This window comes from Cucumis sativus, chromosome 5 (genome assembly GCF_000004075.3).
Source record: "Cucumis sativus cultivar 9930 chromosome 5, Cucumber_9930_V3, whole genome shotgun sequence".
Taxonomy (NCBI): Eukaryota; Viridiplantae; Streptophyta; class Magnoliopsida; order Cucurbitales; family Cucurbitaceae; genus Cucumis; species Cucumis sativus.
Genome location: NC_026659.2, coordinates 4,090,235 through 4,108,223, shown reverse-complemented (window position 1 = coordinate 4,108,223; position 17,989 = coordinate 4,090,235). Strand labels below are relative to the sequence as shown.

Genomic DNA, 17,989 nt, shown 5'->3' with positions numbered 1-17,989 from the left:
TTGAAGTATTTTAACTCACAAAGATTATGATTTAGTTTGATAAAATTTTGATGTTTTGTTTGAACACTACATTCGTTACAGATAGTCTATTAGTGTCTTCAATATCTGTCTTTTATAGATTTTAAAATTTTGTTATATTTCGTAAATATTTTTAGCAGTTTTGTCATTTGAAATAAATTCTCTAATTTTTCTTTACAATAATTTTTATTTATCTTAATCAAATATTTGAATTCACATTTCACACCAGCAAATTTTTTAAAATTAATTTCTTATTTTTGAAAACTCGGTTTGGATTTTTAAAAAAAGAAAATTTTAAGATGAATGTTTATAAGTTTATATATATATATATATATATATATATATATATATATATATATATATATATATATATATATATATAAAGTAAAAATTGATATCAAACACGACTTAAACTTGAATTTTGTATGAAATTATAATAACTAAAGACTTGTTTGGGATCGCTTAAGAAAAAAATGTTTTTTAAAAAATACATTTTTATTTAAACATTTTTTCTAAAAGTTTCTCGAAAGAAAAACACGTGTATCTTTGGTAACTTTTAAACTTTTAAACATTTTTTTCTAAAAACTTATCCATCACGAAGATTAGCCATTAAACATACAAAATTCATTTTCCTGAAAGTTGGTTTTAGGTGTTTATCTTAAACCACGTTATTTTATAAATTCATTTTAGGTGGTTGTCAAACACATTACCTTTTTTCTAAAACAAATTTTTTAGTTTAATCACTTGAAAATGCAATCCAAACACACTCTAAATTAAAATTGAGATTAATTATCTTCAAAACTATCACGACAATAATGTCACACCATTTTTTCGTTAGTTAAACTAAGGTTAATTTAAAACTATAAATCATTTAGGATATTATGAGAATTTGAATTGAATTGATAATTATTATAGGAGAGAGTAATTAGGAGAGTTGGACTTGAATAACAAAGTGAAAAATATAAACTAATACAAATAAGAAGATGAAAAATGTAAGATAACATGAATAACGAGACAATAAACTTATTCAATTGTTAGTGCATCTGAACGATGAATGGACTTTTTTTTTAACCACCAACTCAATTACGCGTGGGTTCAAGGTTGTTCTTGTTATATACCCTTTTGGAATTATTTTTCAAATGTGGCGATTGACGATTAACGTGTTTTTTCTTAATCAATGACAATTAAATAAAAGTTATCTTTTTAATTGAATGAAACCTTTTATAAAAATTTCCCTTTATAAGATGTAATTAAATGAAATAAAGAAATTATTTTGTATAAAAAACAAGTGTAATAACTTTTTGTTTTTTTAAATGTAAGTTAAAAAATTTGCTTTTTTATATATATATATATATATATATATATATCTATATTTTTAAAAATACCATTTTTTTTATTTGATTAACGGAGCAATTTTTTTTTTCAGATTGGAAAAGGCAATGGCGATTTTCATCAGTTCCAACGGTTATGGGGTCCAACTTCACCGGCCGCCGCCATATCCCCACCGTCCCTCAAACTGCTGCAATTGCACAATTTCATCGGAATTTTCTTCCCCGGAGAATCGCCTCACCGGAGAGACAGGGATTTGAGGGTGCTGGCCTTTGCAGCTCCTCGCACTTCCACCCATGTCTTTGCATTCGTTTTCGCTTTCTCTCTTGTTGTCGTCACTCTCATCAGCTCTCTCAAAGTCGACTATAACCTTACATGAGGCTTCATTGAGGAGGTATTCCACTTCCACTTTCTATTTTCTTGGGATTTTTCTATGATTGGAAGTAATCGGTGTTTTTGGTTTGAATTCGCTCAGCTGGATTGATTTCGTCATTATTGTTACTGGTCGTATTACTCGTGTTTGAATGCCAGTAATGGAGTAGAACATGTAATTACAATATTGATTGTAGTGAAAGAGTCATATATATTGAATAATAGTTGTTTTATAGGGTGGTTTGGATTGAGCCCTTGAGATTATCACCTGATTGTGTACCATTTCATGTTAGAAATCTGTAGTATATTTAGTGAGTAGGTGAACATCGTCTGATTTGATTTGTGGCTTCTAACACATTTTTATTTGATAATTTGATGCTTTGTCTTGGTGAGTGGGTAATTTTAGGTTTGATACTCTTGATTAAATGTACTCCACCCCTTTTTCTGTAGCTCTTGGATGCTGTTTTTATTACTTTTTTATTTTTTATAATTGGGAGTCAGTGCTATGCTTCACTACATCCGAGGCTTGTGCCCCCACAAGGTATTCAAAGGTTCGAATTTAGGGCCTCTAAGCTGGTATGACCAAGAGACTTCAAGCATTTACCAATGGGGCCAGCCTTTTGGGGCAGTTCTTGGATGTTCATGTTACTGTTAGTACTCTGGGATTATTAATTATTACAACAAAATTTCAAATTTATGATTTTAGTCCCCAATTGCTTTCACTAGAGTTTATAGCTGTTCAAAGTAGAGAGGTAAGCTCGTTTCCTGTTTAATAACCCGTTGAGGCTATCTAATAGGCCTTAAATGGACTTAGTATTCCATGAGGTGATTATACCCAATGCCTTTGAGTTACTTTTTTCTATTAATTTTTGTTTCCTATTGAATACATGTTGTAATTTCTACGCCCCTTTTCTGGCCCAAGAAAACTTTTACTTCCCAACTTACAAGTAACAATAGTGGTGTAACTTGTTTGTGTTAGATATTATATTAAATTTGCTTTCACTCATCAACTTAAGCTTTTGGGTTGAGTTTGTGATTTAAGATGGTATCAAAGCATGCGGTCCAGGAGGTCTTGTGTTCAAGCCCCTACATTATTGTTTCCTTCTCCATTGATTTCCACTTGTTGGTTCTTTCTTTATATTTCCAACCCACAAGTGAGGAGAGTATTAGATATTATATTAAATTTGTCTTTCACCCATCAACTTAAGTTTTTGGGTTGAATTGGTGATTTAAGAGTTTGTATCAGAACTTTTTTTTTGTGTCATCAAGCCTCCAACATCATATGGATAATGACAATGTTCACTTCAACTTCAATTTCCTTCTCACGTCTTCTTTGCACAACTAAGTCGTAATTCATCGTGTAGGAAGCATTTGGATCAAGTATACGTTCAGTTAATTGTGTCTGGACTACATAAGTGCCGTTTCTTGATGATCAAATTTATCAATGCTTGTTTGCATTTTGGAGATGTTAACTACGCACACAAGGCATTTCGCGAAGTCTCAGAACCGGATATTTTGTTGTGGAATGCCATCATAAAGGGTTACACACAGAAGAATATTGTTGATGCCCCTATCAGAATGTATATGGATATGCAAATATCACAGGTGCATCCAAATTGCTTCACATTCTTGTATGTGCTTAAAGCATGTGGTGGAACGTCAGTGGAAGGAATAGGTAAACAGATACATGGTCAGACATTTAAATATGGCTTTGGATCAAATGTTTTTGTGCAGAATAGTCTTGTGTCAATGTATGCTAAATTTGGTCAAATCTCATATGCTAGGATTGTGTTTGATAAGCTGCACGATAGAACTGTTGTTTCATGGACTTCCATTATTTCTGGGTATGTTCAGAACGGTGATCCCATGGAAGCATTGAATGTTTTCAAAGAAATGAGACAATGTAATGTAAAGCCTGATTGGATTGCCCTTGTTAGTGTGATGACCGCATATACAAACGTGGAGGATTTGGGACAAGGAAAGTCCATTCATGGTTTAGTGACTAAATTGGGTTTAGAATTTGAACCTGACATAGTGATATCACTCACTACTATGTATGCAAAACGTGGATTGGTGGAAGTTGCTAGATTTTTCTTTAATCGGATGGAAAAACCGAATTTGATATTGTGGAATGCTATGATTTCTGGCTATGCAAACAATGGATATGGTGAAGAAGCAATCAAGCTATTCCGTGAGATGATTACGAAAAATATCAGGGTTGATTCTATTACTATGAGGTCTGCTGTTCTAGCCAGTGCCCAAGTCGGGTCTCTTGAACTAGCAAGATGGTTGGATGGTTACATCTCTAAGAGTGAATACAGAGATGATACTTTTGTGAACACGGGCCTTATAGATATGTATGCAAAATGCGGAAGCATATATTTGGCTCGTTGCGTATTCGATAGAGTGGCCGATAAAGACGTTGTCTTATGGAGTGTAATGATTATGGGATATGGATTGCATGGTCATGGACAAGAAGCCATCTGCCTTTACAATGAAATGAAGCAAGCTGGAGTTTGTCCAAACGATGGTACTTTTATTGGTCTTCTCACAGCTTGCAAAAACTCAGGTCTTGTAAAAGAGGGATGGGAGCTTTTCCACCTGATGCCAGACCATGGAATTGAACCACATCACCAGCATTACTCTTGTGTGGTCGATCTTCTAGGACGTGCAGGCTATTTGAACCAAGCCTACGATTTCATTATGAGCATGCCAATTAAACCTGGAGTTAGTGTTTGGGGGGCTCTTCTGAGTGCGTGCAAGATCCACCGCAAAGTAAGGTTGGGAGAAATTGCTGCAGAACAACTTTTCATATTAGATCCATATAATACAGGGCATTATGTGCAACTCTCAAACCTCTATGCTTCTGCCCATTTATGGACTCGTGTGGCTAACGTTCGTTTAATGATGACACAAAAAGGACTGAACAAGGACCTTGGACATAGTTCTATCGAGATCAATGGAAATCTCGAAACGTTTCAAGTTGGAGATAGATCACATCCCAAATCAAAGGAAATTTTCGAAGAGCTTGATAGATTAGAGAAAAGATTAAAAGCAGCTGGTTATGTTCCTCATATGGAATCTGTTCTACATGACCTGAACCATGAGGAGATTGAGGAAACTCTTTGTCACCATAGTGAGAGACTAGCAGTTGCTTATGGTATAATCAGTACTGCTCCTGGAACTACACTTAGAATAACGAAGAATCTCCGAGCTTGTATTAACTGTCATTCGGCGATAAAGCTAATATCGAAGCTTGTCGATAGGGAAATAATTATTCGAGATGCCAAACGTTTTCACCATTTCAAAGATGGTGTTTGTTCATGTGGAGATTTTTGGTGAAAGCCTGGTTATGGTATTTATACTTTCTTCAACTTTACACTTGCTGAGTTTACTGATTTCCATATTGGCCTACGGCTTATACTAAGAGTCACTGACCTTCCTTACTTGATTCTAATGTGAATTTGAAGAAAATCCATTTTTTCCCCTGTAAAATGGTATTTTATTTACAAGCTAATAATACATCTTGGTAACATGCATCACTAAAGATTGCATTATTTGAGATTCTCATTTTGGAGGGAAAAGAGCAAGAGCTCCCATGTGATTGAAAGGTTTAATATATTTCTCCTTATCATTTTACAAGATAACCATTTCGATTTTTATTTTTGGAAGGAAAAAAACAACTATCGGACTTTAGAGGCTTTCTATTGTTTTTTTTTTTTTTAATGTTCACTACTATTATTTTTCGGTAAAATCATTTTCATTTTTTGAAAGCAATTTTGTTTAATTTTAGAATATAGGAGTGCTAGAAACTTTGAGGAATGTCTATTAAGAAATGTCTAATAAGATTGTTTAGTGTTCTTAATTTTCGACAACACATAAATTTTGAAGTTCAAACACTAAACTCACAACTTAACTTTGAATTATGTAGCAACAAAAATATATTTGTACAACTCTTTGTTTAAGAGAAAAAAGAACAATCAATTTATCTAATTCGATCCTATATTTTCAATAGATAAGCGTTTTAAATAGTGGTAAATTTTTTCTCCAAATGTTGTTAAAAATAACTTCTCTTGTGACTTCAATGGATCATATAGAATATATATTATGAAATTTATAAAAATGTAGCACAAATGGACACTACTGCTGTATTTTGTCCAAAACCTGTAATTTTTAACAAAGTTAATTCAAAATTGATTTATTGCAGTAATCAAACTAGTTATGTGTCGAATCTTATTTTATTGAAATTAACAAGTTTATGAATAACTTTACATTTTTTCTATACATTAGTCGATGAGTTAGGGAAAATTGAATTATAAGTTTAATTTTGATGAAGAGATTGGCCTAAAAATGACTTTTGGGTTTTGTCCATTAAAACACTTTCTTTAACTTTTTCTATGGATCTAAGCCCCAAAAATTTAAGGTCAAAATTAATGCAAACCAAAAAGTTGAAAGTTGAAAGTTAAATTTTCTTTTAGACTTTCTTAAATTTTCACAAATGTATGGTAATTAAAGTGTAGGTAACAACTATTATATTTTTTAGTGTGGCCAAATTTGCTAGTCTTTTTAGAAAACCATAGGTTAAGGGGATGGATGAGTAAGTCTATTATTTTTGTCATTCATATCCCACAATATTATAAATCATTCTACAATTGAGAGTTTGCAAAATAATAATAAATAAATAAGCGAAAAGATGGGAATATTGTGAACTATTTTCCAATGGTCAATGAAATTTCTTTTGACAAAATGAGATTATATTGAATGGCTCTCAATGAAAGCTTGGTTGAGCTCTTCCATAGATTCAAAGGGGACATAATTAAAATGTTAATAACAATAATAATAATAATAATGAAGATTTGTGGGTTTTGGTTAAAAATGCAATTTAGCACATTTTTTTTTTTTAGTTTTTACTTAAAATGCAAAAAAAGAATTAAAAAAAAAAAAAGCATTGAAGCAACTAAAAGTGCTTTAGTCTTTACCCAAATTTTATGTTAATCAAACAAGAAGTCAATATCAACCACTCACTACTCTATTTCACCACATGCTTTCCATTACGTTTTAAGTATATATTTAAAAAAAAGAAAAGTTCAAAAAATCTCTAAAATAATTTTATACTATTATTTTAAATAATTAAAAAAATAATTTAAAAACTGTATCCTCTCTAAAATCATTTTCTTCAGATTTTAATATCATACCATTATTTTTAAAAAATCTAACTTACTTTTATAAATTTAAAGACTAAAAGGATACATTTTCTAAATTCGGGCCGAAAACACGCATATTATTAAAAATAGATTTGGATCTAATCTAAAAGAATTGATAACTCTAGCTGTTATTATTGGGAATGTATTCTATTATAACTATTCATGATTTAAAATTAGAGCTATTGATTCTAATTGCAATCTCACCCAATTAGAATGGCCTAATTATTTTGTATTCCTCTTTTTACATTTGGGAGATGAACCTATAGAACTTTGACCATAAAGTTCAATGATTCCTTCTCAACTATAGAAGCAATTTCTTATTGCAATGCATCTGCCAAATTAGCTAACAATTTCTTTGGTCAAAATGTGTCAATCAAACTTTATTTGACCTCTATCTCACATCCATACAATTTAATAATAACAAAAATGTAGCCTGAAAAACGAGGGACATAAAATAATTCGTTTCTCCGATAGTTTTAAATTCACTTTTTTTATCCAATTTTTTAATATCATCATATTTCTAAACAAATCTATATGATATTATTTTTTCCCCGTAGGTTGTTATGGATAACAACGGCGATATATAACAATTTTAAAAACAAAAAATTAAAGTTTAGTTACACTTTTTTTTTTTGCCAAATATAAAATTACTATTTTCTTTTACCTTTACAAACCAAAATTAACCTTTCTCTAAAAATATATATTAAAAAATAAAATAAAAAACGAGTTCACACGTCAAATTGGTAAGTAGCGAAAATTAAATCACTTTGTATTAGGAAAATCAAGTTCACTTATGTCTTATACGTAATCCAAATAATATAAATTTTTGAAGATAGGATTCTACAAACCTTTCAATAACGTTTTTGTTTCTTGTAAACATGAAACAAAAAATTAGAATGATATCAAACGAATCTTCAACTCACTTATACTGTTCCATGAATAATCCAAGTGACACCAAACATTTTCAAACACAAGATTCCGTAGACTCCAATATGAGCAAGTAACATTCAAGTCTATCTCAAACTCACAATCTAACTTGCAATTGGATACACACCAACCCAATTCATTGTAAAGGCAGCACATGGCATTACCTCAACAAGCAAGCTTTTGTGGTTTGAATACACCATTTAGATGGAGGCACAGAGGAAGTGACTTTTTGACCTGAAAAGAGAAAGAAAAAAAAGAGTTCAAAGGAGTTAAATCACCTTTAGATTAAGATGTTTAAAAGGAAAAAAAACACATTCTCCATAAAAAGAAAAGCCTTTTGGATTGGAGTTGTGTAAGTGACATTTTTTCCCCAATCACTTTCCTATGTGGACAAGTAATTTGCTTACAACTTAGTTACCCATCCAAAGTTGCGAAGACTTACAAAGACAAAGACATGAGAGATGAGCAGATGAAGACATCTCACCAATCAATTATCTTTTACCTCCATATAAAATATGTCTAAATTAAAGAAATATCCCAAAGGAAAAGAAGAAACTAATTTTCGTTGTGGAAGTTGTTGTCAGTCCATTGGATTTGAGTTAAAGTAAGGTATACATAAATAATATTAATGCCATGTGTTTGATTTGGTTCCAATAATGATAAATTAGTTCCCATCAAATGTGCAACAAGAATCTAACTCTAAAATTGTAAGACCAACACTATCAATGCAATGATAAAGGCATTAAGCCAAATCCATGGCAAAAAAGGAAAATTCATCTCTAAATAAAGAAAAACTTTCTAAAAACAACCTTTCTTTAGTAAACAATTTCATTGATAAATGAAAAATCCAAGTAACAACGAGATTAATGATATTTAAGTTGTAATGAGCAAGAGGTTGTACATTTTACATTAAGAAAAGCATTGAACATGGAACATGGCTTAGATTAAGTAATTCCTTAGTGGTCTTTCATTGTTGCTCATCCCAAATTTTTTCAAAAAGAAAAAAAAAATGTATAAACAATGCTTTTCCAGAGTCTTTAGTGTTGGCATGAACAGTGAGAATAGAATAACATTCTCATCCAATCAATAGAGCCCAGAGGAGGGCAAGAACAAAGTTCTATCTCAACGCTCCCTATTACAACGGTCAAGAATCAACAATTAAATACGAACATAAAACTTAACATAAGAGAATCGACACACAAATTTGTGTGGTAGAGGGAGACATGTTTGTTATATTAGAGAGAACAATTAAAATTACAAATTAAGAATACCTGTAAGGTTAGATTGTTTATATACAACAATTCTCTAAACCTTGAGATCATATTACAAATAAAACACCTCTAAAAGTTAGATTGTTTTTACCGCACAATTCTCAAAATCCAAAATCAAAACCGTAAATAACAAAAATATGACAAATAAGAATACAATGTAAGTTTTGGAGGTAAGAGAGTAATATATATCACTTCTCCCAACTATATGATAAAATATAATAAATTATTAATTATTCTATGCTTGTACACATAGATAACACCACTGTTAGTGAACTTTAAACCATGTAAATTTCTGTGTTAACTTTTTTTTGTTTTACGTTCTCTATCCATATTTGATTGTCAATTGCCCCCAAACCCCTACCTAGGGAGTGTCACCCCTAGACCCCGTCTCACTAACTGAACAAGTACATACAACAGTAAATATTCTAATTTTTGAAGTAAATAATACATTACGATAGTAAAAAGCTTTTCGTGTAAATGATACAAAACAAAAATATTTTTTAGTACAAATTTGGGGTGGACGTTTGAAGTCTAGATTTCTTGATTCTCAAATACATACAAATGTTAGTTGAGTTAAGTTCTTGTTGACAGATAATATTGCATAAATGTATGTACAAGGACTATATTAAACATAAAGTTAGTCACATTTCTAACGTAGAAACATAAACTGAAAATTGGTTGAGAAGTTGTACAAAGATGCATTTTTAATTCCTTCACTTGAGAACTTAAAAACTTTCACATCAAAAACCACTCATAAAACTACAGGCACAACAAACCTATTCCAAGTTCTAAAGTACAAATTGAAAAAACAAAAGGGGCAGTCCTTTCAATGAGTATGAACGTCTCTTTTTCTTGTCATTAAGAAACACTTTGATTAGTACAACCATTAAGTTGGTCCTAGATTTGAGCTTGTTTAAACAAAAGGACCACAATGGTGAAAGCTCAGTTTCATCCCAACTTAAAAAGTTTTCTACCATTTACATTTCATAATCAAACACACAAAGACATAGAAAAAAGCAAAAAGAAAGGGAAAAAAATCTCATAATTAGATGCATGCATTTGTTTGATGACTGTTCATATATCAAACCATATATTTCATGAGTGACAAAAAAAAAAAAGGTGTAGCCACCTTAAGCAATAAAACAAAAATATAGCTATCAGAAAGATTGAATCAAGATCCAAAATGGATGTTTCAAAGAAGAAAATGAGAATTTTAGTGCAGGAAGGAAAGAGACATATGAGAAATAAAAAGATTATGGATTAATTACAAACGCATGCATTTAAGCTAATGCTAATTGCACACTACTTTTGTGTATTCTGGGTTGTCATTGTTTGAAGGGTCACTTTCAAATAATTATATTTGAAGGTTTTCTCACAATAGACTTATTAAAAGAACGAATTAAGAGGATTGAATTTCTCTAAGCTGACCTTTGCTGTTCTACAGTGTTTTAAAAAGCCCTCTTAGACGTGCGCCCAGGCGCTAGCACCGCACATTAGGCACGCACCTTATGCGTAAAGTCCTAAAGCCTATAGGCCTGCTCTTTGGGGCTTTCTCATTAATTTATATAAAATAATAATAATAATTTTTATAATTAATTTAACACTCCCATGTGTTAAATCTCTGAATTAAAACCAATACACTAAACTCTTTTTACTTTGACTTCGCAAGTATTCAAGCTTATTACATACACATTGGCTATTCTCGTAGGACTACTGCCTAACTAATGACATAGGTGAGTCCCAAAAAAGGTTAATAAAGGGAGAGAGCCATAATAGTTTGAGGTTGATAGTTGTCTAAGCAGACTGAATAATGTCACATTTCTAGTACTAAAATAGATAAATCATCTATTGGACACATTGTTAAATAATAGGTTTAGATATTATTTTGGTCGATGTATTTTTCTCTTAGATTTATTTTGGTTCATGTACTTTGAAAATGTTTATTTTAGTATTTTCGCGTTAATTTTGATCCCTATACATTGTAGTTGACATACAAAAGTTGGTTGAAGATGTCTAATCTTGGGAATATATGATTGAGTTTAATCCTGGGAAGGGCGTACAAAAAGGAATATAGTGCACAGGCTTGAAGATTCTAAATTGCCAATAAAAACAATACAAGCAAACGACAAAGTAGTCGAAAATGAATGATAAGTAGTGAAATGGCAAATGGTATCCACAAATGTGCATGATTCTCAAAGTGAAGAAGTTGAAGAACCTAGTTTTGTTGAAAACGGATTCACATTCCTGGGTGCGGTGGGGTAACTCCAAAAATCGCAATCTTGAGTGCTAGCCTAGCTATGCCCTGCAAAGTGAGATCTTGAAGATCAGAAAGAAAAAAACAGTCGGTCGTGAACTTGGACAAAAAAACCATAAAAAAACAAGATAATAATTTGTTCACATTTAGAGAGAGAGAGAGAGAGGTTCTTTAACAAATGTTTAAAGCTAGGAATAAGACATAATGATAATTTGGCAACTAACAAAGGAATATATAAATAAATTAGTCAGGTAATGGGAGACAGTTCATTTCCCAGCCTCCCAATCCACACCTCAATAGTGACCCCTCAAAATGCATATTTCACAAACTTTCGGGAAGTAATTATCATTAATCAATAAAATAATGAACAAAACGACAAGGATTGGATGCCTCACTAAAATAATGGGAATGATTAGAACAAAAGGAACAGTGCTCTAATTGCACATTTGGCAAGTGACATGAAATAAAGTCCATTTTGTAACTATGCATAATATGATTTTTTCAGAATGGCTACGTGTGGTTTCTTGGCCTTTACGATAATGATACATTTTACATTGCTTTTGTTGCCATTAAAGATTTTGTTTTTGCTCACCAGATTTGTCGAATATTTTATAATCAAAAGAGGGTTTAGACAAAAATGATTAGGAAAAGATTCTTATAGCCCTTAGATTTCCGGCTATAAAGAGGATAAAAAGAGAACAAACAAACAATGACTGAAGGGGAATATTATTAAAAGTGGGGATAGATAGGGAACATGATAAGAATTCACATTTCATAAAGCTTGTCAAACCAATCCTTCTAATCCCATTTCTACGGTTTTAATCACATTATAACAACAGCGGTGACCATTGCCCTTAAAGCCAATATGCTTATCAATCCATCGGCTACTGATAATTTCTCAACTTCTTACACTAGCATTCCTCATTTCCTTCTCTAACTATACAATTGACAGGCTACCCATAATTCCTTAACTCCTTACCTTAGCATTCTTCATTCCCTTCTCTGACTATACAATCCTGACTGGCTTGACACCAATGGTTTCTAATCAAATGGTAGAGGATTATTTAACAAGAATACCATCGAAATTATAATAGCAAGTGAAAAAAAAAAAAAAAATTAATCCTATGAGGTCCACATAAGATTTCATGCTATGGCAATGTTGGGAGTGATTGGATCGAACAACTTTACACAGATGAAAGGAGATTGTTGCAGTCCCCAAGTGCAGGCATTTGAAAGACAGGAGATGCCCCATGATGTAATTTAATTCGTCGGTGTTAAAGTGGGAATGGAGCATAGAGGTATAGCTCCAACACAATTAAGAGTCCACTAAAGCTAAAGAGTCAGAATAGATTAATTTATTGATGGTCGGTCTCCTTCTAGAAAACATGTAATCATCAATTAGGTTTTTCACCATAAATGGGATTACTCTTTTATGTTGGAGTAAAGTCTGGAATTCACACTACAAACTTAATATATATCTATAAAAGCAAGGGATTGCAATATCCACACCAAATTATCACAATCTTAATTTTATAATATCAAAAGGGGGATGACTTCGCTCTGAAGAGCAGGGGAAAAAAGGAAGTCTCACAAAGCTATCTTAAATGCAGTTTTCAAGATGATTTTGTTTATATTGCCTTTGCATATAAAACTAACAGGTCATTTTCATTCCAATAAGCCCACAACCTGCAACAACCTTAAAGAGCTTCGCTTTTGTAACACAACAAGTCAAATAAGTTGAATTCGTGATATAGATGTTGTCAGCACACTGAAAACTCTAGATATTGAGGAAGGCTGTAAAGAAAACCATTAGGCAAATTCTGATTGGATCCTAATGCTTGGCCAATCTAAGATTGAAGAAGACATGCCAATTTGTCCTTGAGACTTATGATAAAAGAAAAACTAAATCACGGGTGCCACATAATGGAGATATTGACTAATTTTCTTGAGGGCCAAAGAATTGAAGTCTTGAATTTTCCATATGTAGCAGCATAAATGAAAGAAGGGAAAGGTGCTTTTCCCTGAAATTTGTAATACTTTCATTGGCTCTCACATACAAATTGCAACAGAAAGGGAAAAAGCCATAATTGCACTCAGATTTTATTTTAATGGTAGATAACAATATAAGCATATCGAATCTTTCAAACTTGACAAATTGTTGGGAACCTGGGTTTCAAACCTGTGGAAATCGATAGATGAACAGTAGGCGTTGAGTGCCACCACGAAGCTGTCAGCCCCATGTTCGCTCTTCTTGCTCCTTGACCTGTAAAGAGTGGCCCCAAAACGGGGCCGACACAATCCCCATCATATCTCTTCTCCCTAAAAAGCATGCAGGCAGTTAAATATCACGTGTATAATGGACCCTCTGATGACCCACTGATCCTTCTGTCTTCGTCTCCAATGAATCAACATGGGCCAGTATCCTCTCTGACTGAATCTGAAACTAGATACGCAATGTTAAATTCCGACAATAATAGGATTGAAGAGAGTAACCTCATCATTAATGTCAGTGAGACACAAGCATATGCATACCAGTAGTCATAGAAGGCAGAGGAATACGTTTTCCGGCCAAGGCCTTGCCCTTTTCATTTCTAAAAATGGGAAAGTATCCTTAACAAGGTTAATGAGAGAGAAAGGTTCTCAAACTGTTTGTCTTTCGTGAAAAAGGTTGGGTGTTTTAACTGTTTAAAAAAGTACAAAGATTTATGAAATCTTTCTTTCCGGTGACTTTCCTCTTCAACTTGGCATATTACTGATGACTTCTTTTCTTAACGATTGAAACAAAAAGGAAATCCCGAAACTCTTCGCAAAGTAGGCAGTCTTCATACGTATTCTCCCAACTGAAGTCTAGTTGACTCAGCCACTATAATCTTAATCTCCCTTTAAATTCCCATCCATTTCAGCGTTTTCTAGAGGCCCTCCAACACCTCTTCTGCCTTTTCTCCTTAGAAATAACAAGAGCATGTTACCGCTCCTTTCATCTTTAACTTCCGAGACTTGTACCCAAAGAAAAACAAGATATGCACCAGTTAGCTTCCTCAGACAAAACAACATGCTTTCCCTTCGAAGCTTCGTGCTTTTCTTCCTGAGTTTTATTGCTTTTAGGATGAATCTATGCTTCACAGGCATCCCTTCTTCACTGAAGATGCTTTCCATTGACGGGCATTTTGAATTTGATCAAGTGCAAGTTGCCGCAAGAGATTTTGGTAATAGATATCAATTCTTTCCTGCGGCAATACTACATCCATCATCAGTTTCTGATATCGCCATGACTTTAAAGCATATTTGGAAGATGGGACCTCGTTCACAACTCACAGTTGCAGCTAGAGGCCATGGCCACTCACTTCATGGCCAAGCACAGGCCCACCAAGGAGTTGTGATTAACATGGAATCACTTCAGGGCCCTCAAATGCAGGTTCACACCAGAAACTTCACATACATCGATGTTTCGGGAGGAGAATTGTGGATAAATATCCTGCACGAGAGCTTGAAATATGGATTAACACCAAAATCATGGACAGACTACCTACATCTAACAGTTGGAGGTACTTTATCCAATGCAGGGATCAGCGGACAGGCATTTCGGCATGGCCCTCAGATCAGCAACGTTCATCAGTTGGAGATTGTAACAGGTTCGTTGCCATATACATTATACTATACATATACAAGAGCATGTCTCTGGCGCCTGCGGGCATGTAAAATGTTGAGAGTAAAGGAGAGGGAAATCCATGCAGTTATTAATTGCATTATGAATGGTATGAAAAAGTTGGGGAAGAACTTGAAAAGATAAATGGCACACTATTGACTCCCCTTAACGCAATTTTCCCACAGGTGGTATTTTAAATTTGCCAAGTTCTCCAACTATTTCGTCACCCAACCATAAAGTCATTAAGAACAGTTGAAACTTAATAATAAAAAAATTAATTGCTAAACGGCATTTCATTATGTTAACTGACAAATGGAGTGAAACTGAATTCAGGAAAAGGAGATGTGGTGAACTGTTCAAAAGAACAGAACAGTGACCTCTTTTACAGTGTTCTTGGAGGATTAGGCCAGTTTGGAATTATCACACGAGCGAAAATTCTGCTTGAACCAGCACCAACAATGGTAAGATTATTGTTCGTAAAGGTGACTTTGAAGATTTCCCCTAGAGTAACTACGAGGGAATGTTCTAACACAAGTCTTCCGTCTTTGACAGGTAAAATGGATAAGAGTGTTGTATCTAGACTTCACTACTTTTTCCAGAGAGCAGGAGCTCTTGATATCTGCACAAAATACATTCGACTACATTGAAGGATTTGTTATCATAAACAGAACTGGTCTTTTGAATAATTGGAGATCATCATTCAATCCACAAGACCCAGTTCAAGCTAGCCAGTTCAAGTCTGATGGCAAAATTCTTTACTGCCTAGAATTGGCGAAATACTTTCACCACACCGAGGGTAACATTATCAATCAGGTAAAGTACCGCACTTAATCTATGTAAAATGATCAAATAAGTGGCAGATAATATATGGAAAAATATATTTGATTCAGAGAATTTAATAGGCACTTGCTTTTACTATGCAGGAAGTTACGCGCTTGTTGTCTCAGTTAAGTTATATCCCATCAACACTTTTCATATCAGAAGTTACATATGTGGAGTTCCTCGATAGAGTTCAAGTATCAGCCGTCAAATTACAGTCAAAGGGCTTGTGGGAAGTCCCACACCCATGGCTGAATCTCCTTATTCCAAAAAGCAAAATAAAAAAATTTGCAGAAGGGGTTTTCGGCAATATCCTGAAGGAAACAAGCAACGGCCCTGTCCTAATCTATCCGGTTAACAAATCAAAGTAAGAGATTATCTAAGAAAGTTATTGGCTAAAATATTCTTGCAATATGTATTGATGTTAATTCAATTATTTCTGACTTTCAGGTGGGACAATAGAACTTCTGTAGTTATTCCAGAGGAGGAAATTTTCTACCTTGTCGCATTTCTAACCTCTGCAGTTCCCTCTTCTCGAGGAAACGACAGCCTAGAATACATCTTAACTCAAAACATGAGAATTCTGGAATTCTGTCAAACAGCCAATCTAGGAGTGAAACAATATTTGCCACATTACACTACAAGGAAAGAATGGCAGGCCCATTTTGGCCCAATGTGGGAAACATATTTACAGAGAAAAGCAGCTTATGACCCTTTGGCAATACTTGCTCCAGGTCAAAGAATATTCCAAAAGGCAAAATCCTTGTCATGATGGCGCCCATTTGAACTTAACAGCAGAAGCCACCATAAAAAGCAGGAGCCGTCTGCTGGCTGTAGATTTACTAGTATATTCTGCGCCTTCTTTCCCTAGTGTATAGGTTAACAAGGTAACTGCAGGATAATTCAAATTTTATTAAAGGTGTCAAATAAAATATGGATTTATTAACTAAATTTGGAAAGTGACGAGGACAAGTGGAAGAATCATAGATGTACTCATGTATATATCAATTTTGTAGTATCATACAGCATTTCTATGATAAATCCATTAAGACACCGTCAATTATCATTGTTTTATAAGTTACGGATAAAAGCTACCTTGATTGGAAAATTTACCAATGTAAATTAATGAGGAGCAAGTAATTTTGTCCACCTATGGCATCTCTGCATTCACATTCTTGTGCAAACAGCCATAGGCAAGTGTAATATTGATAAAGAGCTTAAAATATAGCTTCAAGTGAACTCATATAAAAAATGCAATATGAATCAAGGTGGCGACATTCTCTAACTTCTGACGTTTGCTGTTCGTATATAGAAAAAAGTGCTTTAAGCACACGTGGTATCAAAAGACAATTTTTCCATGTTCATATCAACAGGTCAACATGAGTAATTAACTACAGAAGTTTCAGTACAAATATAAAACTCATAAGCGTTTTCAGTTTTCTATGAAATCTAATTACAATTATTTCTATGAAATTTGAACTTTCTTGTGTCTCTCCCGGCTGTGAAATTGCTTTACCTTGCCCCCTGCAGAAAAATGTCTACGAGTAGAAAGCTACAATGAATTGAAAACTGACTTCTTCCCTCCTTAGCAAAGCGACATGAAGAACACAACTACTATTCTCACAATGGTGATATTCACTAATTAAAACATAAATGTGATCACTATTACTCACACTAGAAGCTGAATCTTCTGCCACAGTTTTTTCTTAGTCTAGAGGCTCAAGATACAAAAATTCAGTTTTATGTGTGGACTACTCCCAGGATAACCAATATACTGAAGAGACATCTTTTTTGTAACAGCTCCATAAGATGAGTGTTAGCCAGCCAGAGGCAAGGCCAATTAATCTATATGTTGACGCAAGATTTTGATCAGACACGTGTAGTTAAAGGGCTGACCAACCTGCAAAAGAGAAGCTCACACCAGTGTGGTGCTATGCCCATTATGCTTTGATGCTTAAGTCTGCTTAGATTTTATTAGTGTCAAGTAGTGGTAGGTGGGATGAATCCTTTCTATTTAGATCTTTCTTCCCTCGCATATTCTTCAGTGCCATACAAGGAGTCAACAGGAAGGGGAGGAGGTCACATGCCTCAGCACAGTTCTTTCTAAGCTTGATAAGCTGTCCTTTTTAGAGATTGGTCTACTCCTCAA

General features: G+C 33.6%; 2 protein-coding genes and 1 long non-coding RNA gene across 5 annotated transcripts; 2 read left to right on the top strand and 1 right to left on the bottom strand.

Moving 5' to 3' along the window:
- Positions 1–1,411: 1,411 nt before the first annotated feature.
- On the top strand, positions 1,412–5,276 carry LOC101205104 (pentatricopeptide repeat-containing protein At3g12770). Its single transcript, XM_011656609.2, has 2 exons — positions 1,412–1,741; positions 3,084–5,276. Exons 1-2 carry the CDS (start codon positions 1,644–1,646, stop codon positions 5,059–5,061), a joined length of 2,076 nt encoding a protein of 691 aa, XP_011654911.1. The 5' UTR covers positions 1,412–1,643; the 3' UTR covers positions 5,062–5,276.
- Positions 5,277–7,695: 2,419 nt separating this feature from the next.
- Positions 7,696–14,050, bottom strand: LOC116403975. 3 transcript variants are annotated; one of them, XR_004216907.1, is made up of 4 exons: positions 13,908–14,042; positions 13,555–13,818; positions 11,337–11,423; positions 7,696–8,084 (listed from the first exon to the last, which is right to left on the bottom strand). It is a non-coding gene; the product is annotated as an uncharacterized LOC116403975 (long non-coding RNA). The 3 variants fall into 3 exon arrangements; XR_004216906.1 differs by lacking the exon at positions 7,696–8,084 and having other exon boundaries at positions 11,121–11,423; positions 13,555–13,812; positions 13,908–14,050; XR_004216905.1 differs by lacking the exon at positions 7,696–8,084 and having other exon boundaries at positions 11,121–11,423.
- A 254-nt stretch (positions 14,051–14,304) lies between these two features.
- LOC101205347 (cytokinin dehydrogenase 6) lies at positions 14,305–16,976 on the top strand. The gene is made up of 5 exons (XM_004143647.3): positions 14,305–15,007; positions 15,355–15,482; positions 15,574–15,834; positions 15,945–16,207; positions 16,291–16,976. The coding sequence occupies exons 1-5, from the start codon at positions 14,338–14,340 to the stop codon at positions 16,610–16,612; spliced, it is 1,644 nt and encodes a 547-aa protein (XP_004143695.1). The 5' UTR covers positions 14,305–14,337; the 3' UTR covers positions 16,613–16,976.
- The last annotated feature ends 1,013 nt before the right edge of the window (positions 16,977–17,989 follow it).

Bases quoted from the DNA above. Each gene is read 5' to 3' on its own strand.
- LOC101205104 (XM_011656609.2), top strand. From the start codon at position 1,644: ATGTCTTTGCATTCGTTTTCGCTTTCTCTCTTGTTGTCGTCACTCTCA. The intron at 1,742-3,083 runs GTATTCCACTTC...TTCATCGTGTAG, and splicing joins CATGAGGCTTCATTGAGGAG to GAAGCATTTGGATCAAGTAT.
- LOC101205347 (XM_004143647.3), top strand. From the start codon at position 14,338: ATGTTACCGCTCCTTTCATCTTTAACTTCCGAGACTTGTACCCAAAGA. The intron at 15,008-15,354 runs GTTCGTTGCCAT...AACTGAATTCAG, and splicing joins TCAGTTGGAGATTGTAACAG to GAAAAGGAGATGTGGTGAAC. The intron at 15,835-15,944 runs GTAAAGTACCGC...TTTACTATGCAG, and splicing joins AGGGTAACATTATCAATCAG to GAAGTTACGCGCTTGTTGTC.